The sequence below is a fragment of the Pinus tabuliformis genome, chromosome 4_2, assembly GCF_031772625.1.
Source record: "Pinus tabuliformis cultivar Carrire ecotype Pingquan chromosome 4_2, CPIR1, whole genome shotgun sequence".
Taxonomy (NCBI): Eukaryota; Viridiplantae; Streptophyta; class Pinopsida; order Pinales; family Pinaceae; genus Pinus; species Pinus tabuliformis.
The window spans coordinates 810,806,602-810,826,081 of NC_142304.1; the positions used below are offsets into that span (position 1 = coordinate 810,806,602).

The window sequence follows — 19,480 nt, forward strand, 5'->3', positions numbered from 1 at the left end:
ACCAGTCTTAGTGGGACTAGCAGCTCTGAGTGGACACTAGATTTCCCGATAACAAAATGGCGACTCCACTGGGGAGCGAATAGATTGTTTGTTTGTCTATGTTTGTTTGTTTTATAAACTTACAGACGGAGCCTGAAGTCAAGCCAGCTAGCCTTCGAACTGCATTTGCTATGCAAGTGCAAAGTAGATCAATGTTGCTTCAGTCTATCTCTGGGTTTTGTTTATAAACTGAATAGTCGATTTGCAAACCTTCTAATTTCCCTAGTGGTGGCTCTAGTAACCTCATTAGATCAGCCCCTGTGATTTCTATTTACTGTACATCACTTGCTCGGCCTAAATCCCTGAACTGAGATGCAAACTGTGACCCGGAACCCAGTTGAAGTCTCGTCTCTGGACCATCGCACCTTCTCCTCTTGGGAATCTGGATGCATCGCACCTCCCATGTGCAGTAGGTGCACTGCATCGCACTTTCCCTGTGTTACAGGTGTGCTGATCAGACAAGACCTCTTCTGATCTCAGATTTTGGTTTCTGTGTTCACTTTCTTCAGCTTTATTCAGGAGTTTTGCTATCGGTGATTAGTATACCACTGTGGAAACTCCCTTCCTTTCCATCATTCCGCCTCCATTGTGCAAGTAACTATGAAAGTTTGTATGTATTGTGTGCCATTTTCAGTTCTCTTTTACAAAGAAGTAGCATAATCAAACTGTCGTCTTTTGATTTGAAAGTGTCACAAGTGTTGTTTTCAATCAAAGAAAAGAATTCTATTGTTCATGATGGTCGATTATATAGTCACTCTTGTAATTGATTTGAATTAGTAGTTTTTTTAAGTGTCGAAAGCAGTCTCATCTGGAGAAGCTTCAAAACAAAATCCTCTTGGACAAGGAAGAAGAATGGAGGCTTAAGAGTAGGGCAATATGGCTAAAATCAGGGGATGAAAATACTAGTTTTTTTCATAACTTTGCAAAAGGAAGAAAATCTGTAAATACTATTTGGAGCCTTAAAGATGAAGAAGGTAGGGAGGTCAGTTCTTTTTCAGATCTCTCTGGTTTAGGACAGAGACACTTCCAGGAAATTTTCTCAGATCCGGGAGAGGCCACCATAGCAGAAGTCATAAGAACAGCACAATGCTTCCCAAGGTTCGTTGAGGAGGAAGAAGCATAAGAGCTATCAATTCATGTTACCAAGGAGGAGGTTGAAGCTGCTATGAAACTCATGGCCAAAGACAAAATTCCAAGTCCTGATGGCTGGACTATTGAACTTTTTCTCACCTTCTTCGACCTAATAGGCTCTGAAATTACTGATGTTGTAGAAGAATCAAGACAGAAAGGAGAAGTCTATAGGCCTTTCAATTCAACTTTTATTGCCCTGATACCTAAGAAGGATGATCTGGAGAGCTTTGAATATTTCAGACCAATCTCCCTGTGTAATTGTATTTACAAGATCATTGCTAAGGTAATAGCTATCAGAATTGTTCCTATTCTATCAAGAAACATCTCAATGGAACAATTTGGGTTTTTGGATGGAAGACAAATTCACGAAGCCATTGGAGTAGCCCAGGAGGTAATTCACAGTGTCAGACAAAAGAAGAAGAAGGGAGCGGTACTCAAAATAGACCTTTCCAAAGTTTATGACCAAATAAACTGGCTCTATCTCCAGCTGTTGCTTACTCACTTGGGCTTCAACTATTCTTTTATTAGCTGGATAATGGGATGTATCACAAATGTCAGTTTTGTAGTTCTGATCAATGGAGCAGCCTCCCCTTTTTTCAATAGCCAAAGAGGCCTCAGGCAAGGCTGTCCTTTATCCCCTCTCTTGTTTCTCCTAGTGGCAGAAGGGCTAAGCAGACTGATTCACAAAGCAAGAAGAGAGGAGAAGGTAAAAGGTATTGAGGTAGCAATTAATCTTTTTATCACCCATCTGCTTTTTGTCGATGATATATTGATTTTCACCAATGGATCTTATAATGAACTTAAGGAGTTAAAATGCATTTTCGATCTATTTCTGAAAGCTACAGGAATGCAGATAAACTCTAGAAAATCTCAAGTTTGTGTGGCAGATTTTGACAGAAGAGAAAGATCCAGGATGGAAAATCTTTTCCCCTTCCAACATCAGCCTCTGGACTCCCCTTTCAAATATTTGGGATTTTGGCTAAAGCCGACAGCTTATAAAAAAGAGGATTGGAACTGGCTCATAGCAAAGCTAGAAGCCAAAATTTCTCATTGGAGTTTCAAGTGGCTCTCAAGAGCTGGCAGATTGACCCTCATAAAATCTGTCTTGTTAGCCATTCCAGTATATTGGGCAGCTTTAACATGGGTCCCCAAAGGAGTGATGGAGAAAATCAGAAGAATGTGCTGTAGATTTCTATGGGCAGGTTCCAAAGAATCCTCCGTCTTACCCTGGGTGGCATGGGATAAGGTGGCTAGACCAAAAGACTGGGGAGGATGGGGAATAAAAAGGCTCCCTGAGTTCAGCCTTTCTCTAGCAGCTAAATCAGGCTGGAGACTAGTCACAATGGAGAATCTTTGGACAAAGGTGGTTAAAAGGAATTACATTGATCCAACTCCCTTGGAAGACTGGATTCGGAGCCAAAACAAGAAAATGAAGAATATCTCAGTCATCTGGAAGGCCACGGTGGAGGCTTTCTCTGTGATTGAACAAGGTTTGGCATGGAAAGTGGGAGATGGAAGACATATCAGAATCGGCAGAGACCCATGGGTAGGTTGTAATGAAGCTTTTGCCTTGTCACCTGGTCTTCTCAGACATCTTGATAGCAAAGGAATTACAACTCTAAATTAGGTGGAGAAAGTAGGTCACTCTACAATATGGGGCCAGGCTTGGAAGAATGATGAAGACTTAGAATTAAATATCAGGTGGAAGAACGAATGGGCTTCTTACATCCAAGAACTGCATCGTTCAAATGTTAGGCTAAAAGATGAACCAGACCATCTGATATGGGCGCAAGGCAAAACAGGAGAATATTCCCCAAAAGATGGATATACTTTCTTAATGGCAAAGAAAGGATGGGGAATACCAGACTGGTGGGCGAAAAACATATGGAAATTAAAATGTCCAACTAAGGCCAGGATTTTCCTATGGTGCATACTAAAAAGAAAGGTCCCTACTTGGGACATTCTACAAGCCAGATATTTAGTTGGGCCTGGGAGGTGCCCCTTATGCAAGTCAGAAGAGGAATCAATCAGTCATCTCTTTACAGCATGTGTAGTCTCTAAAAAAATCTGGGAGGAGGTAACCTGTTTACTTAAGGTAAAAGCTCAATGGGGTTTAGGTCCTTTGGAGGAGGCTTGGAGGAAATGGTGGCAAAACTATCTGGAGGGAAACATGAGAAACCTGCCTCTTATTTTCTTTTGGGGAGTATGGTTAGCAAGGAACAAAAGCTTGTTTCAAGACAAGGACACTCCCACAGCCACCATTTCCATAAATAGTGTTGCCATTTACTCTGCCATCCCAATCCCTGATACTAAAAATATTCAAAAGAAACAAAAGCCTGTTTCTATCTTAGAGGACATTCCTTGGGCTTTTTTTGACGGGGCATCCCAGAATAACAAGGCCGGGGCAGGCCTGTGCATTCACTTGAACCCTGAATATACTCTAAAGGCATCTGTAGGGCTAGGACCTGGTACAAACAACTATGCTGAGCTGTCTGCCTTGCGCTTTCTCCTATGCTGGTTACTTCAAAGAAATATCTTCACAATTCAAATCTTCGGAGACTCTCTGAATGTCATAAAATGGGTTAATGGAAATGCATCCTGTCAAAACCAGATCCTGAAGACTCTTGTAGAAGAAATTATGTTTTTAAAGTCATCCTTTAACAATTTTTCTATTTGCCACATCTACAGGGAGAAGAACGAGGAAGCAGACCAGCTTTCTAAGGCTGGTCTACAGCAAGATCTGGGCGTATGGTCAATAGTAGAAACCAGACAGGGGCAGTCATCCTCTTCTCATCAGGCCCCTTTTGCTCCACCACTGTGATCGAGGCAATACTTTTCTTTTTTTTGTCAGCAGTCCCGCAGGCTAAATGAAATTTTTTGTACTCAGTTTTCTCTACTTTTACTGTTACTGTTATCTTTATCATGAGCTCTACAAACAGCTAAACAAAACTTTCTGTACAGCTTTCAGTGTTTTTATCAAAGTCACTTTTTTTAATCTTGTAAGGGGTTGTTTTCCTTCTCTGAAGGAGACCCCGGAGTATGCATAATCTGGTTTGTATTTAAAGCCTCCTGTAGGGAGGAAGACTATTCATGTTTTTATCAGCAAGTTTCAGGACAGAACATATCCCTCACAATCAGTCATAAAAGGACTGAGAATTATGCTTGGTTTTTAACTCTTAAGAAGTACAAAACAGCACACATGGGAGCCAACAGGCCTGTAAAAGATATCATCAGATTGTAAACTTTTTATATGCTTAATAAAAAGTTTTTCTTTTTTCCTCGGAAAAAAAAAAGTGTCGAAAGCAGTTTTCAATTCAAAATAGCAAAGGGTCGTCATTATCTTCCTTTCGTTTTTGAAAAGAAATTTGTTAGTATTTTCGCTTTGAAAAGATAATTAAGATTTGTACTTAGCATTCTTCTTGTCATTCACACATTAAGAAAGCTGAAAACAAATACATGCATGTGCATTTTCATTTAGACTACTTGTTGGTTTGATTTAGGACAGTGCATCTAGTGTGTGCTCTCTGCTCTATGTTGAAATAATATCGTCTCTCTTTCTTTAGTAGCTAGGCTTTTCATTGCAAAAAGAAGATTAAACGATTGTTTATAATCTTAGATTGCAATTTAGGAATTGTATATCTACATCACGCGGTGAACCTGTAAGGAAAATTTATTAAGAAAGATCAACTGTAAAATAAATTCAATGAACATAAAAACACTTTGGAACCTAACGCACAACATCTAGAAGTCTAGGCTAGAGACATATTCCGGCATCGTAAAGCCTGGTAACTGTCGCTTTCACTGTTGGTTGGGTGATTCCTCCTCTTTGAGATGACAAGTGCCAGTACGGACTTGTGCTCCCACGTACTGTTGAGTATATATTGGGAGACCACAATAGGCTATATCCTTTATCCATAGGAAGTCGTGTCTACCGCCCTATCGATCACAATGCACTGAACACAACATTCGGGAAGATTGACTGCCGTACCATAAAAAGTATTCTCCAGTTTTGCGATTGGTTTGGTAATCCCTCTGTCTAGATTTCTAGAGTAGTCTCTTTCGTTCCTTTTCAGACTCCTTAAAGGAAAAGGTCCATCTGAGCACTTGTCTGTTGTTGGGAAAAGTATCCAATACGGAATGACCCTATCCCACTCTAAGGGTGATAGTTCCTTAGCAACAATCAAAGCAAAGCTATCTGAGATTACTTCTTTATGAGATGTAAAAGAGGGGAGAAAGAGATCCACTAACCGATGTCTTTCGCTAATGATTGATCCAATCTTCTCTCTTTGCTGCTTGCCGTCAGTTCCTTGCTCTTTCACTGGCCCAGCTACACCAAGATCCTGCAAAATGGCAAGAGAGGGAAACTACAAGAAGCATACATTCATAATTGATTCAAGGATTAGAATAAATCAAATACACAAGTATAACAACACACCATTGAGACACATGCATATAGAAGAACCTCAAATGCTTTATTAATGGAAGAAGTAAGGTTCAGGAAGTGATACAACCATAAGAGGCCCAATCCAGCATCACCTTCCCAGCAGAAAGAAATCTCCTCTTCACCTCCTTCAAAGTAAATCACCCAATAGTTCTAAACTCAAACCAACAACAATTCTTTACATTCACAAGATTCCAGCCCTCTTTAGACCTCATGAGAGAGATCTATATATAGGAGTTTTGGAGAAAGGATGAGTCAGCTTGAGGCTGGCATGAAGCTGACTAGTGTCCTCTCTCACTTCAGTTATTCTTCAGTTCTTGAGTCCACTTGGAGGTTCTTGCTTCCACTTGAATATCTAGAACCTCTTACTCATCACCAGTCGAATTCCCTGATCCAAGTGTCATTTTGGAAGCTTCCTGGGCATTGACACCTTGAGGAATGACTGTGCCACATGTCCAAACTCGCCCAGCGCAGGTAGCCTTCTTTGCAGTTGACATTCAACGCAGGTAGACAGTGGAGCTGTTGACATTTAGCGCAGATGCTCAATGGAGCAGTTGACATGATCCAGAATTGCCTTGTTTTTGAGTGTTTTCAGGTGGAGAACTTTTATTCAGTGCTGTGGTTTGCTGACCTTGTTCCTCTAGGGGTAGGAACAACATGCTTAGGGACTTTGGATCCCTTAGATTATGGAAATTTCATGCTTCATGCTGTAAGGCACAAAAATGTCTATAACAGTTGCCCCCTAAATTATGAGGTCGTTTATCAGGTGAAATTCTTTATCAGGAGGGTCCGAAGTTCATTCAATTGCTGAGAGGTGACCTGTAATCAAATACAATACAATACATTATGATTCATTCTGTTTTCATGATCTAGCTGAGGCGGGCATTCCCATGCTCAGCTTTATAAATACATTTTTCTGTACATAGAACAGACAATCGTCTGATGGTAGACTGATAATTCTCTGCTGAAATTATCATCCTTTGAGTAGGATGATCATCTGCTGCACATGTCAATGTCTTTATTTCCTGAATATATATCGCAGCCCAGATGGATGAAACTAGATCCGGGGTCTTCAAACTCGTCCGATCTTCACTCTAAGTACAAGTCGATCCATGTGAGAATTTCTTGGAGTCGAACATGGAAAGACATCGCTTGATTACCAGTCAATGATGTAGACTGTTAACAAGCGCGAGAGGAATCAATGATAATGATGATGACCCTCAAGGTACGGCAGTACAATTCACGTGGTGTGAATAAAGGACTTGGCGTCGAACACCATGTAAAATCTTCTGGTCGAAAGTCATTGATGTATACCTGTCGCCGGAAGTGAGAAACTTGCCATTGAGGCATGCAAGCTTTAAAGTACTGAGGGGGTTGTTCCTAGATCAACTCCTTGGATAATGAGCTGATGTCGACAAGGAGCGATCCATCAAAGGAGGGCCTTAATGAATCCCACATCAGTGACACGGAACGGAGCTAATGATTGTGATGAAGGTGAAAACGATTTGTGAAATATGATTCAGGGTGGCGGTCATGAATGGATGAAGGATAATGCATGACAGTGGATGGGACACGGTTGACTCTTTCTGAACAACATCTCTTGAACATATAACGACACTGATGCGATGGATCGGTAGCATTACCCCAAATGTGGATGGTTTGGCGAGACCATGGTGATGAGACCGGTGAATGAAACAACCCAACCCGATGTGGTACAGAGGAAAAGTGTCATGTTCAAGAGCGACTTGCTACCATTAAAGCTTTGAGGTTCTCCCAATTTTTCCCCAGTCATTTCTGACCAGTACCTCTTTATTTTTGTCAAGCTTGAGGAGGATAACATATGCTTGTTCTATAACCTGCCCTTCGGGCAAGCCCATCGCTATGTTTTAACGAGCCTAGCGATAGGGAAACTCGTTCTCGTCTAAAGACAAGTTTGTCGCTATTTAATCATTTTAATGAGTCTAACGACAAGGAAAACTCGGTCCTTTTCATTTTTAGAGAGTCTGAAAAGGTACATAAAGTTAACTCCAAAATTCCTTTTTCGTCATCTAATCCCTTAAGTCCGAAAAAGTATAAAACAATACAGAAGGGATGAGTTTTCGATAACTTTAACGAGCCGAATAAAACAAGCGCTCGACCTTTTTGTGCAATAATCCCTCAGGTCCAAAAAGATTAAAATCTAGAGGAGGGATAGCTCTTCCGGTCCTTTTAACGAGCTGGAAGGCCAAAACTCAGTAATCTTTTCATATTTTACGAGTCAGTTGAAAAGAGCTCAAAGAAGACTCGTCTTTTGAGGAACGAGTGATAAACAGGGATAGCAACTGATTCCAGGTACAGGTTGGAATTTTCCAATCACGACAGTGTCACAAGGATGGCTAAGTGAAATCACTCTTCGCAGCTGTTCCTAAAAAATGGGTAAACAATCATATGGAGGTGAACGATCGGCCAAATGAAAGTGGAGGTGGCAGGTGAAAACACGACCAAGGCTCTTATGGCTGATAAATTTATGATCACAGTGGTTATTTACCGGGATAGGTTCATTTTTTATTTAAAAATGAGCTTAAACTTTGGAGGAAACATTGCTCACTGCTTTTATTTATTTTTTAACGAGCATGAAGACCGCGTTAAAACTGCTAGGATCTTGCGTTTATTTTTTAACGAGCATGAACTTTATGCTAAAACTGCTCGATTATACCAGTCATAAGATAAGAATGTCTCCTGAAATATCCCATTTTTTATAGAGCTTGCGCCTTACCAAAGCTATGCTCCCTCTCATCCTTTCTTTATGCAAGTTTCGGAAACGGCTAATCCTACGAGTTTAAAGGGTTAGACCTACAGGTTTAAAGGGAGGACCTAAAAATTTAAAAAATAAATAGTCGCCCCTTGCCCGCACTCCGAAAGGTTGCATGCCCCCAGGTATAAAATACAATTTCAAGGTTGCCCCTCCTCCTTCCCACCTCTGTTTTTCCTTGGGTGTTCACAGCTACTTGTCATCTTGCTAGTCCAATTTTAACGATACTTGTCTTCTCGTTAATTTTAACGGGTCTATACGATACTTGTCTTCTCGTTAGCCCAACTTTCAACAGATTTTTCGCAAGATCGTAAGAGAACAGCTACTTGCGACAAGAGAGCAGCTACTTGCGACAAGAGAAGAACACTACTCAAAGACAAAAACATTTGTGTTATTGAGGGAGGCTTAGCTCTTTCTGGTTACCCAAAGATTGTCTTGTTATTTTTTCAACAAAACACTTCCTCGGCAATGTCTACCGAAGTAGACAAGGGTGAATGACCTTTGTCAAACACGTAACTTTGACAAAAGAATCTTATTCTAGAACAACCCCTCTTCCATCCACGGACGGGGTACGGACTAGTCATATTCTCTCGCGGAAATTCTACCTTATACCCAAGGTTTTCTCTGCCTAACACAGACCAGGATGCATGCCCCCTGGGTTCCAGTCCCATCTTTCCGAATCACTCGCACTCATCGGGAAGAAGGACTGGGGGTGGAGACATTTCTTGATTGAATAGACCATTCAGGGTTGGTATGTGACTATTTGCGATGCGTGATCCCGGAAATGAAAGTTGGTCTACGAGCTTGACCATTCTTCCTTCGTGTGGAAAACACATTACTCTAAAGAGTGATGAGACTATTGCTCCCATGCAATATATATAGTCTCGTCCAAGGAGTAGGTTATAATCCAAGGGTCCTTGAACGACCATCACGTTCATTTGAACGGCCTTCCCTTTCAATGTAATAGGCACATTGGGGAGGATCCCTAATGGTCGACTGGTTCCTTTATCGAAACCCGAGAGATTTCTTATCTCAGGCAAAAGCGCCGGGGAACCCAGTGCTTTCCAAGCAACAGAGGAAAGGATACTCACAGATGCCCCTTCATCAATGATAGTGCCAGCCATTACCATTCTATATATTTGGACCATGATTCTAAATGGTATACTGGCTGGCAACCGGGGTCTGCCTAGTTGGTTCCAATCAAAGGACACAACCAGGTTGCTTGGTGGTGGGACCGAATACACGACCGGATATGACCCTGACGATGTTCCTTCCTGCGATAAAGGAATGGGCGCATTGCCCTGACGCTCGTCAGATTCTGTGTTGATGAAAATAATATGGATGGTGTCATCCTTATTCTCTTCAGTGTGGGTGTCATTTGAAGATGAATCTTCAGTGACGGTGTCATTTGAAGATGAAACTTCTGAAGGGAGAACCGGGTCAACTGCCATTTCGACCTTTGGACTTTCGTCCGGTCTGGATTCAGTAGGTTCATTTTCAGTGACTGACGCTTCAGCTGACCACTTGAGCGGGCCAGCTGCATTCTCAACCAACGAAGGACTTGGCACGAGTTTTTTGTATCTAGGAGGAAGTCTCAACGGTGAAACCGGACGACCTTCCAAAACTCTCTTCGCTTCGTCTAAGAAGGGACAACGGTGGATGGCGTGATCACCTTCACACAGTCTGCAGGGGGATCTTGCTCCCCCTCTTTGTCTTGAACCTTCACTTTCGGTGATTGACGGTAAGCATTCAACATGGCTATCAGAGGTTGATGCTCCTGAACTATGCAAACGAGGGGACCAGTCTCTTAGTATCCGGGGAATACAGGGACAATCTCTATGGAAGTGGTCTCCTCTACATATGACACATGGCGATTTAGGCCTGGTATGTGCTGTGTGTGGATTTTTGTCAGATTTCTTTTGCTTGCCCCCAGTCGCCTTAGGCTCCTTCTTCTTCTTCTCTCTCTTCTTCTTCTCCTTCTTCTCTATGGGAGCTTGGCTTTTGCCGGCTCTACCTTGTGAAGATGAAGGATTGGAGGAAGAGTTATAGGAAGTAGAAGGCTGGTGAGCAGCTCTAGACTGATCTAACTGTTGACTCGACTATTCAGGAACCATGGTGTTCTGAACTACATTAGTTGAGAATAGCCATATTGGCAGGCCAATTGTCAGTCCTGGAAGAGACAATGTGGCCATGTGGGGCGCACCAACTTCTCCCCAAGAGGAGAAAGGACTAGGATTTCCATCATAGGGAATTCCTTGGTTGGTGCATTCCATGTTCTCAACCTACAGATCAATGCAGGAATAGGAGGTGATTATGTTCCGTTTAAAATAAATTTTATAACGACGCTTTAGACACAACTTGCTTTTTCACTTTTTAAGAGTCGAGAAAAAGCTAAAGATGACTCTAGTCTCCTTCGATGTTTTAACGAGCCCGAAGTGACAAATGCTCGGATGGACTTTTTCAGTTGTAGAGTTTGAAAAAGGCCAAAAGAAACTACTCTAGAGTTCTAGGCAGAGGGTGTGCCAAACTTTTCGCAAAACCACAGAATACGTTTTACGGTACGGGTGGTCGATCTTCGTGAATGTTGTGTTCACTGCATTGCGATCAGTAGGGCGGTCGACACGGCTTCCTATGGATAAAGGGTTTGTTCCTATAGGGGTCTCCCAATATATACACGACGGTACGTGGGAGCACAAGTCCGTATTGATACTTATCGCTTCACCGTGGAGGAATCACCCAACCACTCAACGCTAAGATATCACGTTTAACGACGCCGGAACACGTCTCTAGCTTAGACCTCTATGTGTTTGCATTATGTTTCAAAGCGTTGTTATGTAAATTCAATTTATTTTAGGTTGATCTTGTTTAGCAGTTTGCCTTTTATGGATCACCACGTGATGTATAGTACAACTCCTAAATGCAGTCTAAAGATGATAAGCAAGCATTTTCAATCTTTTCAACTTATGAAAATCTTAACTACTGAGGGAAAAGAAAGAGATCATCTTTTCACACAGATCATAGAGCACACACTAATGCACTTTTTCCTAAATCAACATGCAAGCTGTCAAAACGTACATGCACAATGCAGGTATTTCTTTTCTCTTTCTTAATGTTGGTGTACTACAAAAAGAAAGCTGTTGTATAACTTTGAATTCAATTTCAAGTGAAAGCAAACAAGTTTTTGTCCAAAATCAAAAGACACCTTAAGATTAACTTGTTTCAACACTAGAAATACATAAATTAAAACCATATGACGGAAGCAAAAGCTCAATCAGCTATGAACAACAAACAAACTAACTCTTAAGATCAGAACGACACTTATCACAGGTCTAGATCTAAGAGGCCACAGCAAGACTAGTTCACTTTCGTTATGGGAAACTGCAAATGATATATAAGAAATACACAGAGAAAAAATACAGTTTCTTTATACAACCGAGGCGGAATAGTGGCAAAGAAAGGTGGTTTCAGATAGGTACATTGACTGATAACATGCTGCAAAAACAGGGATGAAAATAGGGAAACAGAAAGCAGAGAAACCCAGTTGCACAAGGCCACACTGGTTCAGCGCAGGTAGAACACTGTCAGTTTGACATTCAGCGCAGGTAGCCCCGTCGGGACCTGCGATGAAATGCAGACTGCCTTCACAGTGCCTGCAATGAAGAGAGAAACTCTCGTTTCTCTTGGTTTCCGGGTCACAGATTGCTCAGAAATCAACAGTTTTTGGCCAAATCAAAGCTATCAATCAAGTACACACTAAAGGATGAAAAGGAGGATGAAAAGCTATCACTAAGAGCTGTTCAGAGTCCTTGTGGATCAGCTCTTCAAATCATAAACATGCCCAGAAACTGAGCTAGAGTAGCTACCCTCTACTTTGCATTTGAAAGATCCAAATGCAGTTCGATTCGGTACTCCCTGTGTTTAGGAAATGAATAGCAAAAAACACAAACAACCAACAAGATACGATCCCCAGTGGAGTCGCCAATTTGTTTTTGGGAAAAGTATCCAATATGGAATGACCCTATCCCACTCTAAGGGTGATAGTTCCTTAGCAACAATCAAAGCAAAGCTATCTAAGATTACTTCTTTATGAGATGTAAAAGAGGGGAGAAAGAGATCCACTAACCGATGTATTTCGCTAATGATTGATCCAATCTTCTCTCTTTGCTGCTTGCCCTCAGTTCCTTGCTCTTTCACTAGCCCAGCTACACCAAGATCCTACAAAATGGCAAGAGAGGGAAACTACAAGAAGCATACATTCATAATTGATTCAAGGATTAGAATAAATCAAATACACAAGTATAACAACACACCATTGAGACACATGCATATAGAAGAACCTCAAATGCTTTATTAATGGAAGAAGTAAGGTTCAGGAAGTGATACAACCATAAGAGGCCCAATCCAGCATCACCTTCCCAGCAGAAAGAAATCTCCTCTTCACCTCCTTCAAAGTAAATCACCCAATAGTTCTAAACTCAAACCAACAGCAATTCTTTACATTCACGAGATTCCAGCCTCTTTAGACCTCATGAGAGAGATCTATATATAGGAGTTTTGGAGAAAGGATGAGTCAGCTTGAGGCTAGCATGAAGCTGACTAGTGTCCTCTCTCACTTCAGTTATTCTTCAGTTCTTGAGTCCACTTGGAGGTTCTTGCTTCCACTTGGAGATCTAGAACCTCTTACTCATCACTAGTCGAATTCCCTGATCCAAGTGTCATTTTGGAAGCTTCCTGGGCATTGACACCTTGAGGAATGACTGTGCCACATGTCCAAACTCGCCCAGCGTAGGTAGCCTTCTTTGCAGTTGACATTCAATGCAGGTAGATAGTGGAGCAGTTGACATTCAGCGCAGATGCTCAGTGGAGCAGTTGACATGATCCAGAATTGCCTTGTTTTTGAGTGTTTTCAGGTGGAGAACTTTTATTCAGTGCTGTGGTTTGCTGACCTTGTTCCTCTAGGGGGTAGGAACAACATGCTTAGGGACTTTGGATCCCTTAGATTATGGACATTTCATGCTTCATGTTGTAAGGCACAAAAATGTCTATAACATTGTCACTTCAGGCTCATTAAAAATCGAAGGCGACTAGAGTCATCTTTTGTTTTTTCTCGACTCTTAAAAACTGAAAAAACAAGTTGTGTCAAAGCGTCTAAAATTCATTTAATTAGGAAACATTTTCCCCTTTATTTTTAGTTGATCGAGTAACCCGCAATCGTGGAAGAAAGTCAATTGAAACCCCGTTGTTCGCGGAGACTTACAAGTCAAACGTCTTTGTCCCCAGAATCAAAACTATTCCGGAAAAAGTGAACTCATTTAACCGGCTCAAAATCCCCTGGTCTGGTTGGGACAAGTGTTCCGACACCCTCGGTTACTCCAAACATTTCTAGTACCCCTGCCTTTACAGAAGAAGTTCCGTAGCCACTAGAGGACAGTAGAAATGATCCTAGTATACGTGAATTGGCTCCATCTATAGCTGATTCAAAAGGTGTTGTTCCCCAAACATCAGTCGCTGTAGAATCTATACCTTCTTCGGCACTGGAAATATTTTACGAACCTAACGGTCTACCTCTTCCACCTGGTTTGATTTCTATAGAAGAGATTGTGGAGGATCCACCATCTAGTACTCCATCACATTTTGGAGTTGGGATCACTCTATATCCTTCTTCATCAGAAATTAGTCTACCGTTATCAGAAGTTCCTGTAGAATCGCTAGGAAACCTTTTGGATAGACTAGATATGTCTGAACAACCGTCGACATCTAGGACTGTGTCATCTGACACAACAGCGACAGAACTGCCTATTGCCACTCCGAAAATGTTCGTCGGCGTACCATCTGTCGCAACTAGCTCTCAATCGCTGGATGGAATCCGTCCAGAGGTTGTTTCGACAGTATGGTCTGTTCCCGTTTGTTCGTCCGGAATAATATCTGGAATCTCTTATGTTGAGTCTCAGCAAATTGATCCTTCGCAGTGTCAATTTGGGCAGTCCGGTCTTCAAAGGAAAATCATTCCATTAAGCACCGGACTACCATTATATGGGGGACAATATGCCCTTTCATTGTCTCCTCCAGGAGGTCAAACATACGAGGGTTCACAAAAGAATTCAGGTTATGCTGGAATTACATCCAGTGGTTGGATACCAATACTGCCTCAACAAACAAGAGTTGTATACTCAATGCAACAAAGTATGCCTATGTCAAATATCTCCACTACATCAGCTATTGTGACGGTGTCGCAAGTACAAGCATTACTTGTTGTATGCCAAACTCAAGTCTCTCAAGTCGCAATCCAATAGCCCCTTGTCCCCGCGACGCCACCACAATCATCGGTTAGTGGCTCCTTGTTGTTGGGAAAAGTATCTAATTCGGAATGCCCCTATCCCACTCTAAGAGGTGATAGTGCCTTAGCAACAAACAGGTAAACTTATTTGAGAATTCTTCTTTATGAAATGTAAGTGAGGAAGAAGGATCTAACTAACCTGTATCTTCTACTAGTTTGTCGATCCAAATCACTCCTCTCTTCAGTAGCTCCCAGCTTCTTGCTCCTTCACCGGCCCAGCTTCACCGAATTCCTGCAAGATCACAAGAGAGAGAAACTACACAAAGATACAGATATACATTCATAAACAACTCAAGATCAGATTAATCTAACCATGTAAGCATAACAAAACATCATTGGTACACAACATGTAGGAGAAACTCAAATAGTTTATTGATGAAATAAGAAAGTCCAAGAGGAGATAAAACCAAGTGAGTTCCGATCCAGCATCTACCTCCCAGCAAAGGAATCCCTTCCTCTCCCCCAACAAAGCATAAATCACCCAATGTGCTAATCTCAATCTCAAACCAACAACAATTCTCTGCAAAGTACAAAATTCCAGCCTCCTGAACCTCTGGGTGAGAGATCCATATATAGATGTAAGCGGAGAGGATGATTCAGCTTATGTTTTGACTTGTGGCTTCTCTCTGTCAGTTCTTGCTTCCACTTGGAGGTTGAGAACCTCTTACTCATCACTAGTCGAATTCATTGAGGCAAGTGTCATTGGAGAAGATTCTGGAAGCTTCCAGGGTCTTTCCACCTCGTTGAATGAGCTTGCCATTTGTCATTTCCCGCTCAGCGCACCCTGGTAGTGCTTCTACCTGCATTGCAGTGCACCCAGCCAGTGTAGACTTTGCATTTCAACGCAGGAAGCTAGTGGAGCCTCTAAATTGATCCTGAACTGACTATTTCTGAATGGTTTTTGGTGGAGAACTTCTTGGAGAAGCTGTCATTGGTTGACCTTGTTCCTTTAGGAGATGCAACAACATCTTTAGGGACTTTGGATCCCTTGAATTATGGACATTTCATGCTTATAGCTGTAAGGCACAAAAATGTCTATAATAGTTGCCCCCTAAAGTATGAGGCCGTTTATCGGGTGAAATGCTTTATTAGGAGGATCCGAAGTTCATTCAATGCTGGGAGGGGACCTGTAATAAGATACAATACAATACATTATTTTTCATACTATTTTCATGATCTAACTGAGGTGGGCATTCCCATGCTCAGCTTTATAAATTCATTTTTGTGTACATAGGATAGACAATTGTCTGATGATAGACTGATGATCCTGCTGAAATCATCATCCTTTGGTAGGATGATTGTCTATGCTGCAATGTTGTACATGTCAATGTCTTTATTTTCCCTGAATATATATTGCAGCCCGGATGGATGAAACTAGATCCGGGGTCTTCAATCTCGTCCGATCTTCACTCTAAGTACAAGTCGATCCATGTGAGAAATGTTCTGAAGTCGAACATGGAAAGACATCGCTTGATTACCGGTCAATGAGGTAAACCGTTAACAAGCGCGAGAGGAATCATCGATAATGATAGTGACCCTCAAGGTACTGCAGTACAATTCACGTGGTGTGAATAAAGGACTTGGCGTCGAACACCACGAAAAATCTTTCGGTCGAAGGTCATTGATGTATACCTGTCGCCGAAAGTGAGAAACTTGCCATTGAGGCATGCAAGCTTCAAAGTACTGAAGGGGTTGTTCCTAGATCAACTTCTTGGATAATGAGCTGATGTCAACAAGAAGCGATCCGTCAAAGGAGGGCCTTAATGTATCCCACATCAGTGACACAGAACGGAGCAAATGATTTTGATGGAGGTGAAAACGATCTGATGATATATGGTTCAGGGTGGCGGTCATGAAATAATGAAGGATAATGTATGGTAGTGGATGGGACACGGTTGACTTCTCTGGATGACTTCTCTTGAAAATATTGGTGACACTTATGTGATGGATTGGTAGCATTTACCCCAAAGATGGATGGTATGGCGAGACCATGGCGATGTGATCGGTGAATGAAACAACCCAACTCGACTCAGGCACGGAGTGGAAGTGTCATGTTCAAGAGCGACTTGCTACCAATAAAGTTCTTTGAGTTTCTCCCAATTTTTCCCCAGTCATTGCTGACCAGTACCTCTTTATTTTTTTCAAGCTTGAGGAGGATAACATATGCTTGTTCTATAATTTGCCCTTCGGGCAAACCCATCGCTACGTTTTAACGAGCCTAGCGATAGTGAAACTCGTTCTCATCTAAAGACAAGTTTGTCGCTATTTAATGTTTTTAACGAGTCTAACGACAAAGATAACTCGGTCCTTTTCATTTTTAGAGAGTCTGAAAAGGTACGTAAAGTCAACTCCGAAAGTCCTTTTTCGTCATCTAATCCCTTGAGTCCGAAAAAGTATAAAACAATACAGAAGGGATGAATTTTCGATAGTTTTAACGAGCCGAACAAAACAAGCGCTCGATCTTTTTGTGCAATAATCCCTCAGGTCCAAAAAGATTAAAATCTAGAGGAGGGATAGCACTTCCGGTCGCTTTAATGAGCTGGAAGGCCAAAACTCGGCAATCTTTTCATATTTTACGAGTCAGATGAAAAGAGCTTAAAGAAGACTCGTCTTTTGAGGAACGAGTGATAAAACGGGTAGCAGCTGATTCCAGGTACGGGTTGGAATTTTCCAATCACGGCAGTGTCACAAGGATGGCTAGTGAAATCACTCTTCGCAGCTGTTCCTCAAAATGGGTAAACAATCATATGGAGGTGAATGATCGGCCAATGGAAAAGTGGAGGTGACGGTGCAAACACGACCAAGGCTTTAATGGCTGATAATGTTACATTCACGATGGTTATTTACCGAAGGGTAGTTCATTTTTTAACGAGCTTAAACGCGGAAAAACACTGCTCGGTCTTATGTTTATTTTTTAACGAGCATGAACTATGTGCTAAAACTGCTTGATAAGTTTGCATGCCCCCAGCATAATAACTCAAATCGAGGTGCATGCCCCCCAAGCTTCATTGCATTCAACTCGGTGGTTGGAATGAAGGTTTACCTTTGAGATTTGAAAAGGGGATTTGTTTCATTTTTTGATGAGGTTGACACAGTAAAAGAACTATCCTCATGACTCCTTGTTTCATTTTTTAACGAGGTTGACACGAGATAAGAACCGTCCTCGGAGTCCAAATCCATTAGATATAGAAGGTTTCATATTCCACTGTGGCCACTTCCGCCAGATTACTCGGAGGTGGTAGGGAAAAAGTACCCATTAAGGCAGGGTCTTTTAGGAGACCTACTCCGATATTTTGGAGCGAATGATTGCTTCCATGGATCATTGGAATGCTTCCCGTAACTTGAGAACCATTGGGGAGGAAGTTTTGCTGATCGACGATTGTAATCCCTCCATGAAAGGGAAATGCAATCTTTCTGAAATAGGTCGACACAACAGCTTCCATGGCATATATCCATGGTCTTCCTAGTAGGATGTTGTAATCAAGATTCCCATCTATGACTTCAACATCTATTTCTACTGTTTTCCCTCCTAGTTTAACTTTCAAGTTATTTGGAATACCATATGGGGTATATGTCCATCCATCAAATGCTTTTAATGTCGTCGAAGATTGCGACAAGGTTGGAGATCCTAAATTTTTCCAGCAACTCATCGACATAATGCATGTAGATGCCCCCTCATCAATAATTGTTCGATGAACAGTTTTGTTGAGGGTTTTCACTTGAATAAGGAAAGCTAGTTGGGTTGGTAACTGAGGATCGTATCCTTTGTGTTCAAAGGATACAAGATTGGAATCCTTAGGATCAACCCCACCAATGGCTGATAACAAAGCCTGCCTTTGGGATGGGCAATTTTGTAGTACTTTGAGAGTCAACATAGCGGATGGCGATTGGGCCAAATCTTCCACTATGTTATAATGTTGTGCTGCTCTGGCACGAGGATTAAATGTCGACTTGTGTACTACTCCCTTTGGTGGTTTTATTGTTAATTCAGGAATGATGGGTGGTACAACTTCTGTCGAAGTTGTTGTCAAACTGCTTGGTTGATCTTTTTCCTTGCCGTTCGACAGCTGCGGATTCCTATAATCTTTGTTCCTTATCGAAATCAAAGCATCATTTTGTTGCTTGGAAATCGACAACATTAGCACTTGCAACAGGGAAGCATTTCCAATATCAACCAGATTCGTGCCTGGATTTGGAAACGGATCAGTTAACACGGCTGAGGTTTGCGAACTCTTAAAGAATATTTTAAGCTCAGCTTTGTATGGACACTCTTTCGTCCAATGATCCTCATCACATATCTGACACCCTGAGGGGGGTGGTTTCCTATTTCCAGGAGGGTTTGAAGAAGTTTTTTCAGGAGATGATTCACCCTGTTTCTTCTTCTTCCCTTTGCTTTGCTTTTTCTTGCTTCCTGGTTGTTTGGTTTCTTTGCCCTTATCTGCTGATACGACATTTACTTCTGAAGCAAGAATTTCGTCTTTTGCATTTTGATCCGAAATCTTACGGGCCTTCTTGGAGTTGGCCTTTGTCGATTTCGCGTTTGTCGTGCCAATCATGCCATCACCAGCATGAGAGTCATTGTTTGATTTAGGAGGAGGAGGAATTGAGAATTCCGGTCTAGGGGCATCAGGTATTTTGTCGTAGAGCGTGCCAGACTGAGTATAGACTAAGTCTAGATATTGCGCACGAGCGATAACTTGCTCTTCCATTACGACTCCCCCCTTTGCCACATCTTCCGTTA

At 41.8% G+C, this 19,480-nt stretch overlaps 1 protein-coding gene across 1 annotated transcript; it reads left to right on the forward strand.

The window, feature by feature from the left end:
* Positions 1-3,340: 3,340 nt before the first annotated feature.
* LOC149172160 (uncharacterized) lies at positions 3,341-3,991 on the forward strand. The gene has a single exon (XM_089426222.1). The coding sequence runs from the start codon at positions 3,341-3,343 to the stop codon at positions 3,989-3,991; it is 651 nt and encodes a 216-aa protein (XP_089282348.1).
* Positions 3,992-19,480: the final 15,489 nt, after the last annotated feature.